The sequence below is a fragment of the Eublepharis macularius genome, chromosome 2 (genome assembly GCF_028583425.1).
Source record: "Eublepharis macularius isolate TG4126 chromosome 2, MPM_Emac_v1.0, whole genome shotgun sequence".
NCBI lineage: Eukaryota > Metazoa > Chordata > Lepidosauria > Squamata > Eublepharidae > Eublepharis > Eublepharis macularius.
The window spans coordinates 124,859,264-124,885,561 of record NC_072791.1 but is presented as its reverse complement, the minus strand read 5'-3'; the positions used below and the strand labels follow the sequence as shown (position 1 = coordinate 124,885,561).

Here is a 26,298-nt window from a genome sequence, read left to right as displayed (position 1 = left end):
AGGGAGTCATGAGGGATGCCAGGTGGGCAGGAAGAGTGCTGCGGGTGATCCAGGAAGGGGGCGTGTGGTGCCGCATCACGACAGTTAGGGGCGGCAAGTTCCGACAGCTCCTGGTCCCCCAAGATTATCGCCAGGACGTCCTGATCCACTCCCACGACCACAGCTGGGCCGGACACCATGGCCCCGCCAACACCTTATCCCGAGTGCTAGCCCGGTTCTTCTGGCCCTCGGTGTCTCAGGACGTGAAGACCCACTGCCGGACCTGCGAAATCTGCCAGCGGACGTCTGGTTGCCCGCCTCCTCGAGCCCCGTTGGCACCCCTACCCGTGATCCAGATGCCCTTCGAACGAGTGGCCATGGATTTCGTGGGCCCCTTGCCGAGGACCGCCCGGGGGTGTCGGTTCCTCCTCGTCCTGGTGGATTATGCCACCTGGTACCCGGAAGCCGTGCCCTTAAAGATAATGAACAGTGGCTTTGCCTGCAAAGTGAAAAGTAGTACTTAATATTTCTCTTGAATGTTCTATGAAAGTCATAGAGAATGTTCTATGAAAGTCATAGAGAGAATAGGAAGTAATTAATTAGGCTGTAAGACAAGGGGGATGAGAATTGTATGGAGAAGCAAGTCTTCTGTTGAAAGAGACATACTTCTGACATTTTGTCTATAGGAAGAGGCAATGCTAAATTTTTATTGGAAATACCGTGTTATATTAAATGTCATGTGTTATACTCGTTTCAATTTTTCTTGCAGCTGATATTTAATTTGGGAGGGAGAGAGGAAATGCCCTCCAAAAGCAAGTGGTGCATGAACACAGAGTGAATTCAAATCAGGATTTCATATAACACTGTATTAAATTTTAATGAAGCTGTTGGTCAGACTGTTGGTTATATTGTATCTTTGTTTTTATGCTATTGTTATTGTTATTATTATTCAGAATTTGTGGTGAGATTCTGAATGTAATTTTGAATGTCTGTGACTCTCCTGTTATTAAATGCAGGTCTTAATCCTTCCCATTTGTGTTTTAGGTTCACTTTGGACTTGGGGTTACATTTTATGAGGGTTTTTAATATAGGAATAGCATGAGGGAGAATCTAAGGAATCTGTAAAAAATTTAATCAAATAATAAATAATGCAAAAATGTAATTAAAAACAGTAAAAGTGTAGTATGTTTGTGAACGGTGCTTTAAGGTAATTCCATACATATGGTGATGTGTACAATAATACCTGTATATTTGGAAACTTCATTTTTATATACAATGGTATGGTACTAATATATTGAACAACACATTTACTATTTTTAACTACATTTTTGTATCATTTATTATTTGATTAAATTGTTATCAGTTCCTTATTGTTTTGTACTGTTTACAGCAACAGTTTATACAGTTTTTGTCTCAACCGTCTTTTGTTGGGTTGTCCCCCCTGCCCTTTCTGTTTTTCTTTGTCATGAGGGAAACACTTCCATGTAATATATACATAGCATGGAGAGTCACTCTTTACTGAATTAAAGCTTGTGTCCTTGGTTCTTACAGGAACATGAAACACTCCTTGCAAGATGGCAGAACAAAAACACAGAGAGCGTCATTGAGCTGCACAACAAAACCCCAGTCTGGAATGATGACACCCAATCATATGTTTTAAATTTCCATGGTCGTGTAACGCAGGCCTCAGTGAAAAACTTCCAAATTATTCATGATAATGATCGTAAGTGTGGCCTCTCTTGCTAAATTAGTTAAAGATGGGCTCATTTGTACTACATCTTAATATTCATATTAATGGTTTCAGATGAAAGAGACATATAATTTGGTTCACTCACATCAGAATTCATGTTCAATACAGTAATTTAGAAAAATCTGAAGTGGGCCTAAGGTCCTTGAGCTTTTGTGAAGGGGGTGGGGTTACACATCGCCCCTATCTATGCTTAGTTCAGGTTACCTGTAAGTGAAGGACTCAGTATCCAGTCTTCAGCTTCTCTGGCAACAGCTATATGGAGGGAATGTATGTGGGATTTTTCTTAATCTCAGGGGTCTGGGAGGCATTTATGTGGGGAACCACATCTGCCCTCTTATTCTGAAGAATAGGGCTACCCTGGACAGAATCATTTGTCAAATCAGTGACTGAGCACCAGATTATAGAAACTTCAGGACATTCAATGATAAGAGAGTGGATCCTAAGCTGTTTCCCCTTGACACTCCTTTTTTCTGTGGTGGAGACAGTCCTCCAGTGTGAAGAACTTCCCTCTGGAATTAGGCACCTTCTCACACAAGACCAATGAGTTTCAATGGGCTGAAAAATGCTTAATGCTAACACACATAGTCCACAGCAGCACACAGCCTCTGCAACAGACAAAAAGGGATGCAAGAGGAAAGAGGCCTTAAAATCGAAGCGGAGGTCTGCAACAAGAATGTGTCTACTCTGACTCAACTAATCTAAACTCTGCAATAATAAAGACATTTACTGTTCAATTACATGTGTACCTATATTTATGTTTGGGCATTCATTTTTACAATTGGATTTTTTTTTTAAAAATGTGCTATGGACTTGTCAGTGGATGCAAGAAGAGACATGATGAAAGATTATGAAGATCTAGATTAGAGATGGGCACGAACAGCAATACGAACGAAAAAAGCCACGAACAGCCCAATCTGCTGTTCATGAACAAGCTGTTCATGAGGCCCCATTCTAAACAAACAGGTGGTCATTGCAAGCCTCATTCATTGCTGTTCATTGCTTTTTGTCAAGCCAAACAGTCTGGCACCTGCAATCAATTCCCTTGGCAACCGGAGGCAGGGATTGTCTGAACTCTGTCTGAACTCCTGCTGTTGCCCTGGAAACCCCAACCTAAGCCCAATTTAGCTTGATAGGCAGGTCTTCCTTCCAAGTGTGGACTGGAGCGCCAAATTTGTTGCAAGAGGAAAAGACCAGGGGGGAGGGGAGCTCCCAGGTCTGGTTTTCAGGGAGAGACAGCTGCTGTTAGAGAGACAGGGTGAGTGCATTGGAGCTTGAATTTTCTTTGTGTGTGGTGGGATATGGATCTACCCCTTCAGGTTCCAGGGCTGCTGCCAGGTTCTGGGCCAAGCTATTATTTATTACTGGTACCGTTTCTGCTGCCTGCTCAGGTAGGGTTTCTGGGAGTGGTGCAGTAGGGATCTACCCCTTCAGGTTCCAGGGCTGCTGCCAGGCTCTAGGGCCAAGCATTATTTATTATTGGTACCTTTCCTGCTGCCTGCTCAGGTAGGGTTTCTGGGAGTGGTGCAGTAGGGATCTTGATGGCTGGAGGAGAGTCTGCTGGCCCCAATGAACAACGAATATGTTCATGAACAGGATCATGTTCATCAGTGTTCATGGATGACAATGAACAACAAACACTATGTTATTTTTTTCTGTTCGTGCCTATGTCTAATCTAGATCATTGTTAGTTTTTAAGAGAAATGGTTATATGATTATATGATTTCACATAGTAAATATATTTGTTTTCTGTGTCTAGCAGGTTTTGCCAAATATTTTAGTGGCTTGACAAAGATACGTGAATAAAAATGATGTGGACAAGTATGCACATCACAGGCAACAATGCCTCTATCATACTGTGCTATGTAGCCCATTGATAGGGGAAGAATGATACTTTACATACTGTAGTATGCTTCAATAGATAGTCTTCAGTCTGGCCAAGGAGCTCCCAGGCATTCAGAGATACTTGCTAAGGAAGTACTCTCCTCATCACAGAAAGGTTGCTGCAATCTTCCTTTGTTTCAAGATTTAGCTTGCAGGTTAAATTATTTTTTATTATTATGCAGTGAAGCAAAGCATTGTTCTGGTAAGGAGTACTAGAAGACTGCTATAACTGTTCCCTCAGAGTAGCAGATTTGGGAGTTTGGGGGTGACTCGCCCTGTCTCTTCTTCATTATTGTATATGTCTTTTACTTTTCTGTTCATCTCATCTGTCTCTCTGAAGCACTTCCTGTTTCCAGACACTGCCTTTTTTGTGGGGGCTCTTGCGTATAGAGATAGTCTAACATTACCACTTTCACCTCTGAGAAGAAAACTGTCTTCCAGCCTAAATTCCTATTATTCAAAGATGGCAAGGGGCTGTGACTCAGTGGTAGAACATTTGCTTTGCATGCTGAAGGTGCCAGATTCACTTACCAGCATCTCTAGTTAAAGGATCATGTAGCAGGTGATGTGAAATACCTCTGCCTAAGACTCAGGAGGATTGCCTTTAGTCAGAGTGGGAAATATTGATCATGACAGGTGAATGGGTGGTATGACTCTGTATAAGGCTGCTTTGTGTGTTCCAGAGAGGAAAAGTTTTTCCCACTTCCAATTAATTTATGTTGTACCACATAGAATACTGCATGGTTTAGAAGTTATATTGATTTTTCTGTGTTACTTTGCTTTTATTTCAGCTGACTACATAGTGATGCAGTTTGGCCGTGTAGCTGAGGATATTTTCACCATGGACTATAACTACCCAATGTGTGCACTTCAAGCCTTTGCTATTGCTCTGTCCAGTTTTGACAGCAAGTTGGCTTGTGAGTGAATAGGTTATATCTGAGTCTAACTGCAGCCAAACCTTGTACTGCCTGAAGAAGATGACAACAAAAGTTCCAAAATGTAATGTGGTGTCATCATTGGTTTCATACTTTAATGGAGCAGATAAAATTTGCTTTTGAAGGACCAACCCTCTTGATGGGGAAAAAATATTTTAAAATTCAGAACTTTTCAGAAAATATTTTTTCTGTCTATTCTCTATTTTTCTGCAAGTGGCATCAGCGATCTGTAAATAGAAGTCCTACCTTATGTCCTCAGTTCTGCTGTGAAGATGTGCCATGATGTACTCTACCGTGGCTTAAGCAAAAATGCCATTGGGGGTGGTGTGTCGTTTTTCTAAATCCCCGAAAGCTACTGCAACACAAATCATTTTTTTAGATTTAAGAAGTATTCAGAGGCTGTAAACAGACCTCAAGATGGCATTAAATACATCCAGAGCTTCACATCACCCACTTTAGAATCAAGACCATGAGAAAGATGCACTTTAGAAACACTGACAAAAGTAGCATTTAGTCTCAATGCCAAGTGAACTTGATTTGTAATATTCTTTATGTTGAGAGGGGACTGATGAATTTTTAGTTCTGAATGAGGGATGGGTGGGAGAGGAAGCACAAATTAATGTTGCACAAGTCACTAATCGTCCAAGCTGTCATTTTATTGATCTGCTTTAATTTAAATCTGTTTTGAATGCAAACTCAATATTATTTTTAAGAGTGAAAAACCCATTCCTTCAAAATGACTATATAGAAGCTATAAATTATATATTTCATCAATGTAGCAATTCAATTAAGAAAGATTTTACTGTACTGTAGTACAGTATCCATTTTGTGTGTAGAAGATCTCTGGTTTCAGCTCTTTAGTTAGAAAATATGAGACAGCAAAGTTGAGAAATTTTTTTCCCTGGCTGTGATCCTGGGGAGCTGCTGCTGATCAGAATAGATAGCATTGGGCAGAAGATGGACCAGGTTCTGACTCAGGATATGGCAAATCTGTATGTTGATTTAATCATTTGACTAAAGGCCTCAGGACATTACAGACTCTTTAGACCAGTTGTTTAAAAAGAATGGAACTATTGTAACATTTTCTAACAACTAAGTTTTCTTGCCCTTTTTAGTATAGACTCGGATAATGCCAAACTTACAATATTTTTCATAGAAAGTAGTTGAGCATTTATTGCAGTGTAAAAGTGCCAGTTAGGGAGGCAATTTTTTCTGCTTTGGAGGTAGTGTATAAAAGGGATTTTTCTGGGTTTTTGAAAACAGAATTGTTTTCAAATTATAAGATCTGTTTATCTCACATCCCTGCCTTTTAAGCTTAAACATACCAAGTGAGTGATAATTCTGTTCTGAAAGAATAGTTGATTAATTTTGGTCCTGACTCAGAGCTAATTGTGGGCAGTAAAGTGGTACATGCAATGTGATAGTGTGTGGAAGATAGCATCACACAGTGGTTCCATATGTTATAGAAGGATACGTATTCCTGGCTACATCAAGAGAAGGCTGGGGTTACCTTCATCCAAAGTGCATAGTATAAGGATTATAGGGATCACTTTGAGTTGTATGCATTGTGTCTTTGGCAATACTTAAGTGTAGCCAGTTCTGCAGATCTGCACTCAAATATATGTTTGTAAATCTTCTTATGTCAACCCAGAACACAGAGAGTGACTCTCCATGTAGGCAGCATATCAGTTTTGTTCTCTAAACTTAACTTTGAAATCGCCCAAGGCAAAACAAATTAGTTGTTCCATTACCATAAAATAAAGAAGTGGTGTTTCCTAGCTGTGGAGAAATCTAAAAGAATGATCATTTACTAAGCATAAGCAGTAAAGTGATGTCTGGTTTTTGTACTGTGGCAGGCTATAAAGATAGGAAAAGATGCTTGAGTATACTTGTGTCAAGTTAAGCAAAGGGAAAGGTGTGATGTATAAATTACACAGAATTCTATGGAAGAGCTTTAGAATACCAGGCAAAGAGAAGAGTCACTGCTGAACAAGACCTTTAAAAAAAAAAAACCTTCACAGCATCTTTGTATTAGTAAATATGATATAATAAGAAATGGTACCAAATTTACTTGGCTTGCAGATTTCCTTAACTGGAGGGAAATCTGGATAAGAAGACGGCTTGTACCATTTTAATTTTGCAATTTCATGTAACCATGAATCCGTCCCATTCCATACTTTTATCCCCCTGCAATTTCAGTGGACCTACATGCTTGTATATGGATTGTTGGTGTTTTGTTAATGGCTTTTAGAGAGAAAGAGAGCTTCAATGAACACTTACTAGCTGTGCTTTCCAACATCGTAATAGAAAAAAAATAAACTTGAATGTAAATTTGTCCGATATTTAAAATAAGAAGAAGTTCCTTTTCATCATTATTTTAAAAAATGAAGAAAAAGATTCTTTATTGGTCACCATTTTTTAAAAAAAGTCAGTATTTTAGTACCAAATAAATATAGGCTTTAAAGGCTTAGGGATGCCACTCAAGTTTAATTTGGGATGGGAGAGAAGAGTTAAAACAAAATATTGTGATATTTCTATTATACTGCCTAAGAACCAGGAAAAATAATTTTCTAGAGGCAGCCAAGGTAAATTACCAGTTTACCTCCTCGGCTGAATTCAGCAATCCATCAGCAGAAGGTGCTGACAGTGGTTGTGGGACTATGTGAGTTGGTGGGACCATACAGGCTGGTGGGCTGCTGTGTGGGGGGGGGGGGAGGAGAGAATTACCTTCCTGGTTTTTCCATGGTGAAAGTCTCCATCCTGACTAGACATGGGCACGAACGGAAAAAAACCCCGAACAAGCTGTTCATTGCCATCCGCGAACAACGAACAGTAATGAACATGACCCTGTTCACAAATATGTTAGTTGTTTGTTGTTCATAGCCCCTTAAAGATCCCTTTAAACTAGCAGGTGGCAGGGGTAATTCCCCCCTACCGCCTGCCATCTGATAGTTTAAAGGGCCCTTTCCTGCCATGTGCAAGGGGCAGGGCCCTTTAAATACCCCACAAACTGACCTTCCCAATGTCCAATACCCACCAAATTTGCAAGGGACATAGTCCTCGCTGTCCTCTGAAGACTCCTCAAGTTTCAGAGAGATTGCACTCCAGGAAAGTTGTGATCCATGGGTCCCCCCTTTGTCGTCATTTTCTCTTCACAGTGGCAAAAATGGGACTCTCTGGTGGAAGCTATTTTGAGGGGTTACAAACTGATCTTCCCAATGTCCAATACCCACCAAATTTGCAGGGGACATAGTCCTCACTGTCCTCTGAAGACTCCTCAAGTTTCAGAGAGATTGCACCCTGGGAAAGGCATGATCCATGGGTCCCCCCCTTTGCTGTCATTTTCTCTTCACAGTGGCAAAAACAGGACTCTCTGCTGGAAGTACTTTGGAGGGTTAAAGCCAGAAGGAAAGCCAGAAGGATTTCAGACAGAGTTCAGTTCCTGCCGTTGCCAGGGGAATTGACTGAAAGGCCCCAGACTGTCTGGCTTGACGAACGGCCTACGAAGGTAACCAATGAGGTTTGCAACGACCACTTGTTCGTTTAGAATGGAGCCTCACCAACGGCTTGTTCGTGAACAGACGAACGGGCTGTTTGTGGGTTTTTTCCATTCGTAATGCTGTTCGTGCCCATGTCTAGTCCTGACACAAGAGACAGAAGGATGAAATTTTCCCCCTTCTTGTCCTCTGTGTAGCCCACTGACTCATATAGTTCCTGCAGTCCCAGGAATCAACAGAGATGAGTTTTCAAATGAATAATAAATTATGGTGCTTAAGGAAAAAGTATATGTTGTCATTGCTACTCATAAGTAAATCTCAAAGGAAACAAATGTTCAATAAAATAATTTCTAGACTCTTCAATACACTTGATTGGTAGAGTTAAAGTTCTTGTACAACTGTAAAGGTATTTGTACAAACTATTTAAGAAATCGAGTCAGTTGGATGATTATAGCACTTTGTACTCAAGTTCTCAGAGGAGGGAACAGGGCAGCTTTCCTGAAAATTTATTTATTTATTTATTTATTGGATTTCTGAGAACGCTTAACTCTAAACCATGTAGGTAGGGGGTGGTTATGGTTTTCCATTTGTAAGGGAAGGTTGTTCTATATGTGCATAAATGTGCAGTTATTAATTTCACATAGTGCAGGGTGAAGCCCTGGCATTTGACCCAAGTTCTGGGCTCTAGATTCATAATAATAACCATAATAATAACATTCAATTTATATACTGTCCTTCAGGGCAACTTAACACCCACTCTGAGCAGTTTACAAAGTATGTTATTATTATCCCCACAACAATCTCCCTGTGAGGTGGGTGGGGCTGAGAGAACTCTGAAGAGCTGTGACTTACCCAAGGTCACCCAGCTGGCTTCAAGTGGAGGAGTGGGGAATCAAACCCGGCTCTCCAGATTAGAGTCCTGTTGCTCTTAACCACAACACCAAATTGGCTCTCCTTTTAGCATTATTTTGCCTCCTGTAACATATGAAAAGTAATCATGTTTGTGAACCAGAGTTTACTTTTAATAAAAAGCACATGTTGATGTTACAATAAAATCAGTATTGCTCAGAGCAATCACAGTTGGCAATCAGCGCACTATTTGGAGGAAGTACAGCATTCTGATCATGCAAATGCAAATCTTAAATAAAGATACGACAACTATGTGCAGCAATTTGGAAAGAACAATTTTCTTGGACAATAAATGGATGGCATTAAAATCATTAGAATGTCCAACCATCTTTCCATGTGCAGACACTGTAAGTATCAAATAGTCCAGGGGTCCCCAGCATGGTGCCCATGAGCACCATAGCACCTGCCAACACCTTTCCTGGTGCCAGCCAGGTGTTTTTAGAAAGTGTGCACAGGCAGGTGGCCTTTTGAGTTTTTGCTTCATAGTATAGTATAATGCTTACAGTGGCTTTATGTAAAATACATAACCTGTGCAAATAACAGAATGATATTCTAAAAACAGAATAGGATTTGATTCTGACTAAACAAGATTGGGCTGCATGGTGGCTACAATGCTTAATGCACCTGACTGAGACTTCTACTGAAGTCATTAGATCGTCTCAATTTGAATGTATTTTTATAATTCAGCTAGAAGTTGATAACACCACTACATCAAATTTTGTTCACTTTTCAGAATGTTCCTATCAAACATTTTTTTAAAAAAACAACAAGCATATAAATACAGAAATTTAAAAGTCAGAAAATTTAATACATATTGAATATGCTAAATATGTACAGGACTACACATAGTGACCAAATCACAGACCATACAAAGTTGTCATAATTTCCAGATTAAGATGAAGTTTTAATGTGACCAGGCTCTAAAGCAACCATATCTCAAAGTGTTCCCACCACAATAAGCTGTAGAACAGATGACAGTATGCAGCAAGACTTATAGTCATGCTAGTTGTAAAAAATCTAGTCTCACTTAGCCCCCTGGAACTCCAGCATGTTTTTAATTCTGAGGGGGAATAGCAGAAATCCATGACTACAGAGGCATCACACATCTCTTTTTTGGATGAGGGCACAGAACCACATAGCCCCAGAGGCATTTTATCTACCAAGCAAGATAACAGTTTCAAGAAAAGACTCACTACTAAGTACTAACCCAGACCCAGATGGAGACTTTGAATTATCAGACAGGACTTTATCTGAGCATGAGAAGATTCTTAACAGGGATTCTTAATATGGGATGCTGTCATATCACCACAGAGATAGAAATAAAAAAATGATTTGAATGTCACTGGTAAACGGAGCCAAGTCTGTCCACTTTCCTTTCCTAGTACTAGTAGTCAATAATGATTTGTGTGAGTATGTGAATAAGTATGCACAATCCATTATTTTGAGCTCTATTCAGCAATCCTAGTATTTCTTGTTTAGCATAAACATCAGGGGTCTGAGAAGATGCTAGATCAATTTTTGTCCATTTCACTGCCAGAATTGCTTCTTTTCCTGCATTGCTTCTGTTTCTTGAACCAGGTATGCTCAGCACAGAACAATGAGAAATGAAAGTATTACTGCCTCCAGGAACAATGAGATCACTTTACTAGGAAACATGGGTCGGCGGAGGTAGAAATATCCTGCCCAATACTTGGCCTTCTCTTCTTACCCTATCCAAACTCTTCAAAGGTCTAAAAGCAAAGTTCTTTGAGCTATGCAGATGAACTGGAATGAAAAGAGTAGATGTGAGCTTATAAAAGCTTCTATACTTTTTCTGTTCATGACAATCTCTTATCTTTGCACAGCTTTCTTCTTAGAGGAGGCATTATTCCAGCAGCAGAAATGTCATGGTGACTGTTGTGTAAATGTCAAAGAAATGAAAGATTAGGGTATACATAGCTGTGTCCTTCCTGCAGAATAAAAATGGAAATGAAAAGCAAATAAATTAAACCAGGCTTAGTAGATCACATTAGAAATTATATTCCATTTCTGTCCCTCCTATATTGTTCCAAGAGTTGTCATTAATAAAGTTTATGCTGTAACTTCATGCTTATTTTTTTTCTAGAATCCTTATTGTAGTCTGGTTTTCTTGCACAGATTCAACCTTGGGACCACTGGATTAAGTCTTGTTTCAACCACCTCCAGAGTAGAGAGGTGAACGTCAAGCTGGGAGCATGGTAGAACAATAACTTTAGTTTGACAAAGTAAAACCATAAAAACAGCTTCAGTTTGACAAAGTAAAAACATATTTGAGAGACTTCTTGTGCATGAAGTATCCTTCAGGCCAATCCTATGTGATCTTATTTGGAAGTTTATACCCAGTTTGTTCAGTGAGACTTATTCCTTGGTAAGAATGCATAGCATTGCAATCTCAAAGAACCATCTTGTAAGCAAAGGATAACAGATGCCATTGCTCATATGGAACATATAAAGAAATTGGGAGCATGTTTCTGTTTTTTAATTGCAAATGCATTTAATCCTCCTCGGTTATATTCTGGTATATTCCCTTTCTTTCCTGGTATTTCAGATTGTCTTTATTAGTTTACACTTTTAACATCCCCCCTTTCCAATATTCTTGGTATTTTTCACTTCTCTCTAAATCCTGTCTACTCATTTCACACAAGAATCATTGATATTATTCTTTCCAAAATTGTTTAACCATCCTTAGGCACAACTCAGAAAGAATAAACAGAAGCTTTGTGACACCTTAAACAAGTATGCCAGGCATCATGGACATTTGTCTATAAAAGTCTATGAGGAAAAAAATTCTAATTTTTAAGAATCAAAGATTTCTACATATAGTTGCTGCAACAGAATAACAGCAATTCCTCTAGAATTATGCCTCAAAAGGAATTTTCTAAACTTTACACATCCTCCAATCTCTCCCTCTGTCTTTTCTTTTTCTTCATTATCTCTTCCTTCATTCTTAGCTATCACTCTGTTGAGAATCAACTGTTATTTTATACATACCTACCCACCAGAGATCTGGTTCAAATTATACTTCTCAATGATTGTGCCCGCTTACTCAAATGATCTTCTAAATTGATAGAAATGTCCCTATTTACTTGTATAGCAAGTAGAGATGAGCACAAACTAGGAAAAATCCGAACCGTGCAGTTTGTGGTTTGTCGCGTTTCATGAAGCGTAAAGCACAAACTTGCCCTGGTTTGCAAACTGATTCGTTTGGTTCATGAAAATGTCACTTCGGGAGCAGCAGAAGGTCTGCAGAATAGAGGTGTGCACTTCCAGTTTCCCCCTTTCAAATGCTGGCTGCTTTTCAGCTGATGTGAGGGGGATCCCCCATCAGCTGAAAACTGCCAGCATTTGAAAGCAGCAACACTTTTCTGGCATGGCCCACTGCTTTTTTCAGCTGAGGAAGAGGGGCATCCCCCTCCCATCAGCTGAGGTCCTCCCCCTCCCCTCAACTGAAAAACGCAGTGGGTGTTTGAAAGTAGAAATACTTTTCTTGCACTCAAAAGTGCAGAGCAATAAAACAGACATGGACAAGGAAATAGTGGAGCTGCTTTGAGGTTTATATGAGATCTAGAAAGCAGTCCAAACATGACTGATGGAAACACTATGCATAGAAACTATCAGCACAATCCCGCACAAACCATACACTTTGTTGGTTGGTCTGTGTGCCTGTCAGTACTATGGGTAGGATTAAAAGACTCCCTTTCACTGTAAGAAGTCTTACTGCCTTGTCAGGAAGGTTCCTCAAATAGAGAGGCTTCTTGAATCTAAGTCATTCTGATTCACTCCACTGCTTTGTCAAACTGAAACAATGTCAGCAAATTATCAGAAAGCTGAATATCAACAATTTTCTCCAGTTACCATTAAGAATTTGAATTAAGATTCAGTTTAGTGCTACAACGTAATGTACTCAGTTCAGGTTTTGAGCAGTTTCCATCTGACTGCACATTTCTAGTATCAGCTAGATGTACTAGATTTCTATTGCCCATTGCATTGTTCAATTAATTTCTTCATTCCATGATGGTGTGGCTAGCTTCCTGTGCTAAAATCCTACTCTGAGCAGCTTGGTTCTCATATTACTTCATCCTTCCTGTGTCTGAGAACACTAAACATTTTTTTAAATTATGCTTGCAATGCCTTCTTTCAGTATGGAAGAATAGATAGATCAATGTATGGACAGATACTTCCGGTTTTATAGAGTAAGTTTGGGAAGTGTATTCAAAACATTCCATCTCAAATAATAAAGAGGAAGTAAATACTAACCACAAGGTCACAAAATCACACTCATGCACACAACACTTCCAAATAGTTAGCAAAATGCACACCAATTTAACTTATGAAAAGTTTGCAAGCTTGTTCAGATTCAGCAATTATGACCAGATTGCTAGATTCTCGATCCTCTCATTTTTGTCAAACAGAAGTTTTTGTAATAACCTGAACTTAGGTGCAGATAGTGCCACTCTGAAGTCATCAACTGTATATAGCTGAAGGACTGGGTGATAATAAACATCAATATATGCAGGGGCCATTTAGTAGAAAAAGAGCTGGAGGAACTCATCAGCATAATTCATTAGCATAGCATGTGCCACACACCCCTGACATCACCTATCCTGGCTGTTTTGGACCCAATCCTGGCTGAAATGAGCCCAAAATGGCTGAGTGTCAGGTGGGGGGGGACCTGACATGTGACCTCTTTGGGGAACTGCCGGAACTGTGTTCCGGTGCGTTCCCCCTCAAAATGAGCCCTGAATATATGACAATGTTCTATGGTTTTTGCTGTGCTGGAATAATTGTTTTTTTCATCAAGCACTACTTTTAGATTTCCCTCTCTACTTCTAGATTCTGTTTCATTTGATCTCCCCCTGCTCAATTTTTGTTTGTTTAATATATTGTTGAAGGCTTTGATGGCCGGAGAACGATGGTTGTGGATTTTCCGGGCTGTATCACCGTGGTCTCGGCATTGTAGTTCCTGATGTTTCGTCAGCAGCTGTGACTGGCATCTTCAGAGGTGTAGCACCGAAAGACAGAGATCTCTGAAGATGCCAGTCACAGCTGCTGGCGAAATGTCAGGAACGACAATGCTGAGACCACGGTGATACAGCCCGGAAAATCCACAACAACCACCTTTTGTTTGTTTTCTGCATAATGATCAGAAGCAATATTTTGTAAGTGCCGCCACTGCATATATGCATATGGCATAGGTCTGTAACTTTTCTGGTACAATTTGTAGTCTATGCAATGTATAATAAATCTTTGGGCCAAAATAGATTCTACATGCAAATGCATGTAACTCATCATCTTTTCTCCTTAAAAAGCAGCTTCAGTGTGGGAAGTGTTCTTTCTACTAGGGATCTTAGTAGCTTTCAAACTGTATTCCAGGATATTCTGAGGTTTCTTGACACCTAATCACAGATAACTCAGTAAGAAGCAGTAATGGTGGCAAGCTGATTTCCCAATACCAACCTCCTGTACAAGCATTGGGTATATTCTATCATTACTGTCAGAGTGACAGTGTGACCTAAAAAGCCTGGCCAGAATCCCACCTGAATAGAGTGTGTTCTAGAAGGCCTCTAAAAATCTCTTGCAACACAGGGATTCTAAGTCACATATGCAAAGGTTTACAGCAGACAAATTGACATAGTCTGCTCTAAAATAATCCTTAACACCTTCAAAAAATTCTGAACTGGCAGAAAACAAATATATACTTTTTACACTTTCACAGATCCTATGCCATTATAATAAATGTATTCTACAAAACAAATGCCACTGTACAGTTTGGCCAGCTGATTAATGTGCCTTAGTCATGGACATTTTATTCATTGTTGTATTATTAATAGTTATGCAACAACTACAACTTCTGCCAAGAGTAAAATCTTGAATTGCATAAAAATTAAAAGCAAACAAAACCAAAAGCCAAGCATTTGACAAACAAATGATTCATCCCTAATTTTGAATACCAATATGGGTAGCTGTGTTAGACTGTAGCAGTGGAAAAGAGCAAGAGTCCAGTAGCACTTATAAGACTAACAAAATTAGTGGTAGGGTATGAGCTTTTGAGAGTCACAACTCACTTCTTCAGATACCAGGTATCTCAGGTATCTGCTACTAAATTTCTCAGTTTTATAGGTGCTACTCTTGCTCTTTTCCACTGCTTTGAATACCAAGTTTCTTTAAATTCACACAATGTTTAATATTTCTTGGGGAGATTCTCTAAAAGAGAATATTTTTAAAGCACCAGTGACAATGTACCAAGTTCAGTAGTACAACTTCTAACACCACTTGAGTTTTGGTTCACTGACAAGCCTAAAGGCTAAAATCAACATATCTAGGATGGTGATGATGATTTCCAACTCTGAAGGTATAAAATAAATTTAACACAGATGTTTAAATTGTTGGAGCCAGAGCCATTTTTATAGGCCTTTACATATTTCTCTAGATTTAAAAATGTAACACTGATGGATTCTGATTATTTTAAAAGCTTATGAAGCATATCCACAAACTGCAAAAGAAGACATGACAAAACTGTAAGTGTATCTTGTGAAGCTGCTGTTTTGGAAGGAAGGATTGCATGTTTAAATGTTTTCTGGTCCAACATGGCATCCGAATAGGAGTCTCTTTACAGAACTCCCCAGCCGACTTCTGTCTGGACTTGTTGTCAGTGGCTTCAAGCCAGGTAAGGCTGTGAAATATCAGCCCCTACCTGCCTCTGATAAGAGGTACCCACGCAGTGTTGCGGTCTAATCTTGAAGCCGTTATTTGGTCATCTCTATAGGGGAGGTGATTTTAGAGATCTCTGTCCCTGTCCCTCCATTCCCAATCTGAAGCAGAAGAATAGTTTTATCACCTAATCTCCTGTTTGTGTATGCACTTGCTCTGGCGGACAAGAGAAACCTGCCTCCATCCTTCTCTTCCCTAGAGGATACATACCAGGCACTATAAAATTAAGCTTCCAAGGATCGTCTTTGCCATTAACAACAGAATAGTATTGCATAATCCAGCTTTTCAGGGTTGAGACCTATGGCAGGTTAAGAAGCTTTTGTGGCCTGGGCAGATTCCTCCTGGACTTTTCTTTTTTCCACCTTTTCAGTTCCCTTGGATTCTTCTTATATGACCTCTCTGCCTCTTTAATCCTCTGGCAGCTGTGCTCCAGCTAGCCTTCGTTCAGGGCAGTCTCCATTATCTTCTCTGTGCTCTCACACTTTCGCCTTTCCCTCCACTATCCTCCCTTTTTGCTACCTTTTCTGCTCATTAGCCTTTACTTTTTAAAGGATCATGCTTTAGCCATGCCTGTTGAAGCCCAACAGGCTTGTAACCCCCTGGTAGTCTCATGCTCTGTCTCCCTTGCAAAGTTGGCACACTGGTCTTTGGCCTGTTAAGGAGAAGCCACGTGCCCAAATGAGAGGACAGGCCATTGCACTCAGCTCTCGTTCAGGTGTTGCTCTGGTCCAGCCTCTTCCCTTTGGGGTCTCCTCATTTTCATCCAGTGCTTTCAATCAGCAAGTGGAACCAGTTGATATACTGCTAATATTCATGTTTTTGTGGATGAGCAGATGAAAATGTTTGCCTACTCTTTCAGTCTGACCCAATGAAATGGTCTTAAGAACACTCAGCTCTGCATAGGATTGCAGCCATGTTGTTTTCTACTCCTGTGGCTGTTAGCAGCTCATTTAGTCAGGGGACACATTTTGGAAGTTATCCCAAGAAAAAGTACCTCCAGCATGGGTGGCATGAAAGATAGGAATTATGGGAGAACTACAGCATGTAAGGTTTCATTTTTTTATCTGCCACCAGATACCACAAATGTGCATGCTAATTTGCCCTTAGTGAGCATATTGGTTATGTCTGTCAAGAACCACCACCCCTCCCACTTCAGAGCCTCACCTTGCTCTGATTTTAAAGAGGCTCAGCAGAGCTAATTATGAAAACACTTTTGGGCTGGCAACTAAGAGCAGGCAAAATGCTTGGATCCTTGTCTCCAACCTCTACTAATATTCTTCCTCCTAGCATAACCCCTAACATCTACCCAGTGCAGAGTAAACCCCAAAGGTAAGAGGTAAAAAAGAGACTTCTACTTTGAAAGTAACCAAACAGTTGATAAAGCCAATATTCCTTTCCTCATATCATTGACAATTTAAAATGTCCATTGTTTTCTAAAAATATTTAATGGCTAAACTCCTATTCTCTCAATGCTCAGGACATTGATTGCCAGTGAGTTTGTGATAAAAAACCACTGGAAGTTTTGGAATCAGTGCTTTATATTCCTGATTACTGAATACAACTATTGAAGATACTGAGGAGAAAAATCGATTGTATGAGTTAAACAAACAACAGCAGGATATATACTTAAAAGTCCTATCTTGCATTGGTCCAGGGACTTTTCCCCCTTCAAAATATAATTTAGGAGCCAGACTGGCATGGTAGCATTATTGTGGTCAGTTATCCTAAGGAATACATCATATTGCTCACCAAGCAGTCTCTGAACTATACAAAATACACTTACTTGTAGACTGAAACACAGAACATCTGCAATATTTTACTGTCTCAGCAAAAATGTACTTTGTTTTTAAGTCCAGCTTACATTAAACTGCAGATAACAGAAAAAAGCAGGTGCTAGTTAAATGAAGTTTGCTAGCAGCCCTTTCTCCCATGGCTAACATTTTCTAATTAATCACTGTGCCTTTCGTAAAAACAAACAAACAAACCAATGACAATTCAAGTAGAATTTGACAATGTTCCTGTAATGATTTCTCTCAATTTATTGTAAACTAAGTTTGGGTTAAAGGGGTGGGAGAAGTAGTCTAGAAATAATTAGGACTGAACAAATTTTTAAGCAGTCATATTTTTGCATAATGCTTAGAATGTGTTATGTCAATTTGCACAAGACTGTCTTGTCCTGTTTGAGCAGCCAGGCGTTCTTTTGTTTGTTTCAAACTATATGGAGTTTTAGATAAATCTGGGAAAATGTGCTTTTATGAAGTCAATTTTTTAAAAAAACTCTTTGGTATTCTAAAGCAAATGTATTTATTTATCAGTATGTGTAATAACTAATTTGGTATTTTCACATAATTACATTGTGTCTGTTGTAGAGATTACAGTATGTGTCAATACAGAAAATCTGTGTAGAAAAACAATTAAACTTGAATTTGTTTCAAATAATTGTAAATTTTCCGTTCTTCCTTGCTTTCTTATTTACCATGCACCCTAAAATAATGCACTTTTCTAACAATGATTGCTTCCATACTAGCTGTGTATTCTAGAACAGATATTTTCTACACAAAGTCACAGTGGCATTGTCATCAACTCATTGCTCCCAGCATATGTTCTGTTGCTGTTTTCTCAATCTGATCGGCAATGATTTAGTTCCACTTGGAAGTGCAAACACAGCACCAGTAGTCTATATGTGAACGTACAAAGTACTACTATGGCTTTCCTGGTGCTACTGCTCCTTTATATTTTCTTCTTTCCCTATGCTGTTGTTTCAAAGCAGCTTTCACTTCTTAGCCTATTTATTTAATTCCTGAATACCCATCAGGTATTCCTGAAAGGATTCTTAATCAGTTCTTGCTCCTTTGGGGGCAGAGACTTCAGATATTGCTTCTCTCGTTGCAAAAAAAAAATGTGTTAATTCTTTATTATCACAATTATAAGATTACAATCATGAAAAGAAAAAAAATAATACATAGAGAGGCAAAAGTGTTCATGATTATGCTACAAAGCAAAACAGGAAAGTAATAAAACTCAAAAGGGACAATTGCAAGAAGTGGGATCTTTGTTATACAGAATTTACTTGGTTTTCATAGGTATAGGCTCTGCCAGATTTTTATAGGAAATATACAGTTGATTGTAGCCCATTGTGGAAAAGGAGCAGCAACAAAAGGCTTTAGGGTTGGATACTACCAGCTTTAAGGTTGGATACTACCAGCTGATTTTGTCCAATTTTCCCCATTGCTGCAGTCCTTCCAAAGCTTAAAAGGGGCCCTCCTCTCACTTGTATCCATAAAAAGCACTGTGATCCAATCCATATTTGTGGAAGAAAACACATTCTACACTTCAATATTGCTTCTTTCTGGCAAGGTTCCTGAATTTGTGACAGTAGTATGACAGGCAGAAATTCAACATAGGAATGTTTATCATTATACCTTAATTCTGCTAAAAAATTCTTATGCTAATTTTCTACCCATGTTGCACATCAGTCCTAAAAACAAACTGTAGTTCATTCCAGCCTTCTATTATGTCACAAACAACAAACACAAGTACAAATAAAACACATGTACAAAGGTTTTACTCACATAAAATAAATATGGTAGCAATAAATATTCAGAGAAAATACAATATTTCCTCTACTATTATCCTTTACCTTTGTAATTAAATTTCAAAGTAGGATATGGCAAATTCCAATATGGGCCATAAAATGGTGCTGAACCAGTGAACATTTCACAAAGGCAGGTTTTGCTGAAAGCCTGAAGATTGAAAGTAACCCAACACACACATTCCTGGAATAGAAACTGATAAATAGAAAAGTTCCTGTAGATCAATCAGACCTAGCATGAAGGTTTTAGTTTCCACAAGTTGGGTTCCATCATGGTAGCAGAAGCTACAGAGATTACTTTAATACACATACAGTGCTACTATTTCCTTTCTTGTTGTGTGTGTTATATGCTATTAAGTTGCTTCTGATTTATGGCGAGACAATGAATTAATGATCTTCAAACATCCTATCACTGACAGCCTTGCTCAGGTCTCTCAGACTGGAGGATGTGACTTCCTTTATTCATTCAAGCCATCTCATGTTGAGTCTTCCTCTTTTCTTACTACTTTCAAGTTTCCCTAGCATTATTGCCTTTTCCAGAGTCTTGTCTTCTCATGATGTGATCAAAGTACAATAGCCTCATTTTTGTCATTTCGGCTTAGGGAGCAGTCAGGCTTGATTTGATCTAGAACCAACTTGTCTTTTTGGTAGTCCATATCCATTAAACTCTCCTCCAGCACCACATTTCAAATGTAACGTATTCTTACCAGTTAGAATAAAAACAGTAATGTTTTAGAGGAAACATTTCTCCCTCCATTTCTGGCTGGAAACATGAGAATTGTTGCAATCAGTCACCACTCTGAAGTACTCCCACATTTTGAATTAACCTGAAAAATCAGCTTAAGAACTGCCTCCAGACCTTCCCCTGCTATCCACTGGAAAAAGAAGGGGACACTTACATCTGTACGATGTATTAAAGCATTATATGGTTACTATGTTACATAGTAAAGGACTAACAAAGGAGAAATTAGTCTTTATCATTGCTGATGTGTCTCTTTTCAAGCAGAATTTTTATAGCAGGAAAAAGACAGCAAATTAATTACAACAATTGTAACTGATAAATAAAACCCCTTCATACGGTATGAGGAGCCTCAGCAACAAAGGCAGCAGAAATTGTCCATCCTCTCTCTTGTAAAAATACCTTCATGAAAGGAGCAATTTGGCTGTTTATAACTTTTGGTCGTGAAACAGTAATTAAGAAGAAAAAGAAAGGAGCAATGACCCATGCAAGTGTGTATGTGTGAAAGGGTAATTCTGGTAATTCCCCCCTTTCTGGTAATTCCCCCCCTTTCCACTGCAGCCCGGTCACACTTCCCTCCCTGTTTTGGAGGGCCCCCAACCTTCAGCAGCAGCTTTTGAGGGTGTGAGGAATGCTGCAGAATGCTGTTGGGGCAACTTATCCTGTTCAAGTTGTTCCCGTTTGTACAATTGGAACCCAATTTGTACCCAACTGAAAAGCTGTGGGTGGGAAAAGCATCAAGAAACACAATCACACACACAGGCCATCTTCCACTCCAGAGAGTACAGCCTACGTCTACGGTTAATAAAAAGAAAAAAAAGAATTTGAGAAAAACTGTACTTAACTGTAGCATGTGGTTTGAGTGTCAGAGAAGACTAATAATATAAAATTAGTTATACTTTACAGTTATAATACTTTTAATGATAGCTGTTTTATCTTGCACCTTTCCTTGTCACATTACCCTTGAAGTTCCCTCCCTGGGGCTTCCCCTGGGGTTGTGCTGTGTGCTGCAGAATCAGCTTCTTGATGTGGTTTCCTGCAGATGCTTCTAACCAATGTGTCAAATAGCAACTACTGGTTGTTGTCAGCTCCTTTGTTCTCTGCCATATTCAATTAATTGTTGACGGGGGGGGAATGTCTGACACCTGAGCATTCACATGCCAAAGTGAATTTTGAAAGTATTTGTTGTAAAGTTATAAAATTGTGTGGTACAAGCTGTGAATCATAATCCAGATTCTGGACCATGAACCAGGTGAAATGGATAGGCTAATTCCCCCTAACTGTGCATTAATAATCTACAGAATGAGGTATCCTGATGAATTTGTGAATTTCAGTAGAAAAGGAGATAGTCGCTCATCTAATTTATAGGGAAATATTTTGTCTATACGCAAAAAAAGACTGTTGCATGAAAGTGAATGTTGGAATAGTATTTTTTTTCTCAAAGAAGCTTTCAAGAGTCAGCGTGGTGTAAGGGGAAGAGTGTTGGACTGGGACTGGGAGATCCAGTTTCAGATTCATACATTGCCATGAAACTTGGTGGGTGACATCCGGGCCACTTCATCCTGCCTAGCCATTCTGCTCTTTGAATATTAACATATTTGCCAAACAGCTAGAACTTTAGTGGGAAAATTCTTACTGTTTTGACTTTATAGAACAATGAAGGATGCAGTGAAGTTATGCTTCAGCCCAGAACATGGCAAGCTAAAAGGAAGGATGTCTGGAAGCAGTTGGGTAATTACAGTGTTAATTCCTGGAGAGGCTACAGCAAGCAAGGCAGCGGTACTATTAACCCTGTGCTAGCTAGCATGCAAAGAGTATCACCAATTGCAAGTAAGCAGGAGTTGCAAAGCCCTGGTGGCTGCTGGAACACAATGCAGAAGATAAGCTTTTTTCTGCAAGCAATGATGAACGTCTGCAGAAGTGATGTGACTGCACAATCCTTACTTTCCCAACACCTCAAGTCCCCTTGTGGTTCGCTTTCTCAGCATGCCAATTTTGTCAGGAGTTGCATCATTTTGGTCTTTGGGTGCTGTGTTTTCAAGGTCAGAATCCACTAGCAGCTCTTCTTGGGCCAGCTCTTCTGTTTCACTGCAGCTTTCAAAGGAGAATGTTGCATTCTCTGCTATAACAGCAGGGTCATCCTCTTCATAGTGACAACAGTGGCATTTTTCAAAGTTCTGTCCTGCCTGACAGTGATCAGTGAATGTGGTTTGGTGGTTCTCCTCTTGTCTTGACACAAGCTTATCATTCACTGTGGCAAGAGCAGACAAAAGCGTTTCACTACATGCACAATCTTCATCATCCACAAACTCCATTCTCTCAGCTAGCTCTTCAGCAGAAGGTTGTCTTGGGTCAGGGTACTCCAAAAGCACAGTGTCCCGTCTGTGCTTTAAGCAATCAGAATTATCATAGACAGGATAGGTCTCTTCTGGATAACCTTGGGACATAAAATGTGTCTTAGATGGAACAAGAACTCAAACATCTTATTAATAAAAATTGCTATTAATTTGCAACTTAGAATAATAGAATATCTGAATCCTGAACTCAAAGACTTGTGCCATTTATTTTAGTGCTACTTACTTGAAAGAAAATGTATTTCAGAATACAGTTAGAAGATACCTTGTCAGTAAAATTTCATCAATATTTTCTTGTATCATAGCTGGACCTTTTGCCCTGAGTTATAATGTAACTTTAAAATACATTCTTATTCCTTTAAATCCACATGGGAATGGTGCAGAAATAAACAGTTTATCAGCACTGATAGGGGTAAAGGTGGGATATAGATTAAGTAAATAAACCAATGTTTCTAATTATCAACATTGGCCAAATTTGTGGATACTTAAATCTAGAGACTGAAGCTATGAACAGATGAGATAGATCTTTCTACAAACCTCGAAAATACCCGAGTTTGCAAAAAATCAGATATCTAAAAAAATGGGGTGGGGGTTAATTCTTTCCCAAAATAATAGAAGAGCACCTGTAGCTTTAAGAAACAAATGCCCTCAGTGGTGGTTGCTAGGCAGCCACAACAGTATAGCTATCATTCAAGCCTTATCTTCTGTCAGTAAAGGGCAGGGGGTGGGCCCTCTCTGGGGCTGTTTGGGCCTTTGAGGAAGGATACATTGGAGACAGGGCTACCAGCATCCACTGGCTTTGTCCTACCAAGCAACTTGGATTACTCACACCAGCCCATCCATGGAAACCAGTGTGCTGTAGTTATAGTTTAGGACTAGGATCTGGAAAACCCAGGTTCAAATCCCCACTCTGCCATGCAACTTCACTGGGTGACCTTGGGTCAGTCATGCCAGTCTAACTTATCATGCTAACAGTCTAACTTATCTCACAGGGCTCTTGTGAGGATAATATAGAGGAGAGGAGAATTACATAAGCTGCTGTAGATCCCCACTGGGGAGAAAGGTGGGGTATAAATGAAATAATAAATGCAGCTGAAGATGGGAGAGGCAATTAAAAGTAGTTTGGTTAATGAAAGAAGGAGGCAAGGAAAACAGGATATGAGGGTTACCAGGAAAGCGGAAATAGCATGGGAAAGTAGATATAGAGGGGAATGAGGTGCCTCCCCAAAAAGTCCTTGAGGGTTACCCTTTTTGTGCAACTGGGCTTGGCCCAGTGGCTAGCAACATGCAAATGAGTCATAGTTTTCCTGGGCTGAGGCTGCCAGAAGGAGAGAAGCTAAAGACAGGGGAGAGATAAAATTAGATTGGCTAGTGGGTGTCAGGAAGAAAAGGAATCAGGAAAAGAGGAAAGGCTACGGGGGCTGTCAGGGAAAGTAAAGAGGAAATAGTGGGGATACAGGGGAAAATGAGATTCTCCCCTCTGCAAGTCCTTGTGGGTTCCCCACTTGTAAATATATATTAACAAAGCTGACTAAGATATCCTTTAACTCAGGATCAAAAACCTTGCAATGGAGTTGAATCATGCTGCCAATCAGAGATGTAAAATTGTTAGCAGTCAGACCCCATCTTCTGCTGAGGTGCAGTTTATAGATATAAAATCATAAACTCCCTCAGGCCTGAAATAAAACAAAATGGATGCCAGCCAAGTAAGAGCCTGTAAAAATATTTTAAAGGGAGGGATAGAGTGGCTGGCTGGCAAAAGACCCCCTCCAGGCCCTGAAGAGATGGAAAACTTAGGACAATGAGGCTCCCGGGAAACTCTTGACTCATCTCCCCTAATACTATTCAGCAAACCTGGTAGTTTTTCCCATCTGGTACTTTGAGTGTCATCAAGCACTATTTACACCTATATACCTCAGGGAGACCCAACTCATTATTCACCTCCAGAAAACCCATTAAGTTACTGTTTTGGAGGCTACGAGAGGACGATACAATTCGAGGTATAAAGATAAGAGAGTTTACCTACAAGGTCAGAGCATTTGCAGATGATATAATGTTGATTGTAGAGGATCCAATCGACAATATGCCAAAGGTAATAAAGAAGATAAAGGAATTTGGAGACTTGGCCGGTTTTTTCGTAAACAAAAAGAAGTTGAAGATACTATGTAAAAATATGACTAAACAGAAACAACAAGAATTGATGGAATTAACGGACTGCGAGGTAACAAACAAAGTAAAATATTTGGGAATTGAATTAACTGCAAAAAATATAGACTTATTTAAGAACAATTATGAGAAGCTGTGGATACAAATAGAGAGAGACTTGATAAAATGGAACAAGTTGGGCAGAATTGCTAAAAATAAAAATGAATGTGTTACCTCATGTGATGTTTCTGTTACAAATGATTCCAATTATCCGAGACTCTAAACAATTTGAAAAATGGCAAAGAAAAATTTCGAATTTTGTGTGGGCAGGCAAGAAACCACGTGTTAAAATGAAAGTGTTACAGGATGCGAAAGAAAGAGGTGGCTTGCAACTGCCCAACCTAAGCTTGTATTAAGAAGCAATTTGTTTGACATGGATAAAGGATTGGATAACGTTGAAAAATCGCAAACTTCTGGCACTGGAAGGCTATAAGAAAATATTTGGATGGTATGCATACCTATGGTATGATAAAATAAAAGCGGACTCTCTGTTTCTGCATCACTGTATTAAAAGCCTCTTCACAATCTGGAAGAAATATAAGATGTACCTGGAAGATCAAATCCCCTCTTGGGTGGTCCCGTATGAAGTAATAGACCCGAGAGCTGTCGATAATGAACAGCAATGTTTAACTTCCAAGGTGATAACACAAATACAACAGTTAACGTTAAAAATAAAATCAGAAGAAGAATTGTCTCCTTGTTATAATTGGTTTCAATACAGACAGATCAGAGATCTTTACAAATCGGACTGTTCAAGAGGAGGAATAAGAATGGAAAACTCAGAATTGGAAGAAGTAATGCTACAAGAAGGCAAGAAACAAATTTCAAAGATCTATAAGATACTTCTAAAATGGTACACTGAGGATGAAACAGTGAAAGTACAGATGGTGAAGTGGGCAACAAACTTTCATAAAGAAATAATGATGGAGTCCTGGGAGCACTTGTGGAAGAATACAATTAAGATTACAACTTGCATGAATATTAAAGAAAATGTGTATAAGATGATATACAGATGGTACTTAACACCAAAAAAAAAATTGCGCTGGGGAATGCTAATATGTCAGACAAGTGCTGGAAATGTAAAAAGCACAAAGGATCACTATATCAGGAGGGGTAGAATTTATAACTGATACTTAGAAGTGGGATTGATATATTAGAAAAAGTAATATAGCATACGTATAGTAAGGGAAGAGGAAATTATTAAGAGTAATAAATGTTATTAAGTTAGAATGTTAACTTAACTATCATTAAGTTTGAATTATGGTTAAGTATAAGATATGAGAAGCATGCTATTAATTATGGGAAGAAGTATTAGTAAAATTAATTTGATAAGTATGTTATTAATCTTGCGAAGAAATATCAGTAAAACTAATATAGTATGTATAGATTATGGAGTAATTAGGGCTTAGAGTAAGGATTGTTATGTAGGGATGCTTGATTGATTAATATAGGATATGTTAAGTAATAAAGGGGGTAGAGGGTTGGAAAGCTGTTGGAAGTCAAGAAGGAGGGGGGGAAAGGGTGGGGGTTAGGTTAGATTTAATTAGATAAGGTTTAATTGAAATATTGTTTGAAATTATGCTCACCAATAAAATTAAAAAAAAAAGTTATTGTTTTGGAGGCAAAAACATCAGTTTGCTCCAGGGATAATTTTGCCCTATATCTGGACTTCCTAGCCACCTGCTGTGTATGTGTTCCAGATCCATCTATGCACCTCCAAATCCATTT

General features: G+C 39.2%; 2 protein-coding genes across 3 annotated transcripts in view; one reads left to right on the top strand and one right to left on the bottom strand.

The window, feature by feature from the left end:
• The window catches only part of TUB (TUB bipartite transcription factor), a 111,860-nt gene extending 107,304 nt beyond the window's left edge, over nt 1–4,556 (top strand). Inside the window, exons 11-12 of the mRNA XM_054972076.1 lie at nt 1,531–1,702; nt 4,402–4,556. Of these exons, the coding sequence (XP_054828051.1) occupies nt 1,531–1,702; nt 4,402–4,535 (306 nt within the window). The 3' untranslated portion in view covers nt 4,536–4,556. The remainder of the gene's footprint in view (nt 1–1,530; nt 1,703–4,401) is intronic.
• A 13,589-nt stretch (nt 4,557–18,145) lies between these two features.
• The window catches only part of RIC3 (RIC3 acetylcholine receptor chaperone), a 36,136-nt gene continuing 27,983 nt past the window's right edge, over nt 18,146–26,298 (bottom strand). For both annotated transcript variants that reach the window (XM_054971477.1, XM_054971478.1), the window contains one exon: nt 18,146–22,448. In XM_054971477.1, coding sequence (XP_054827452.1) covers nt 21,952–22,448 — 497 coding nt within the window. In that variant the 3' untranslated portion in view covers nt 18,146–21,951. The remainder of the gene's footprint in view (nt 22,449–26,298) is intronic.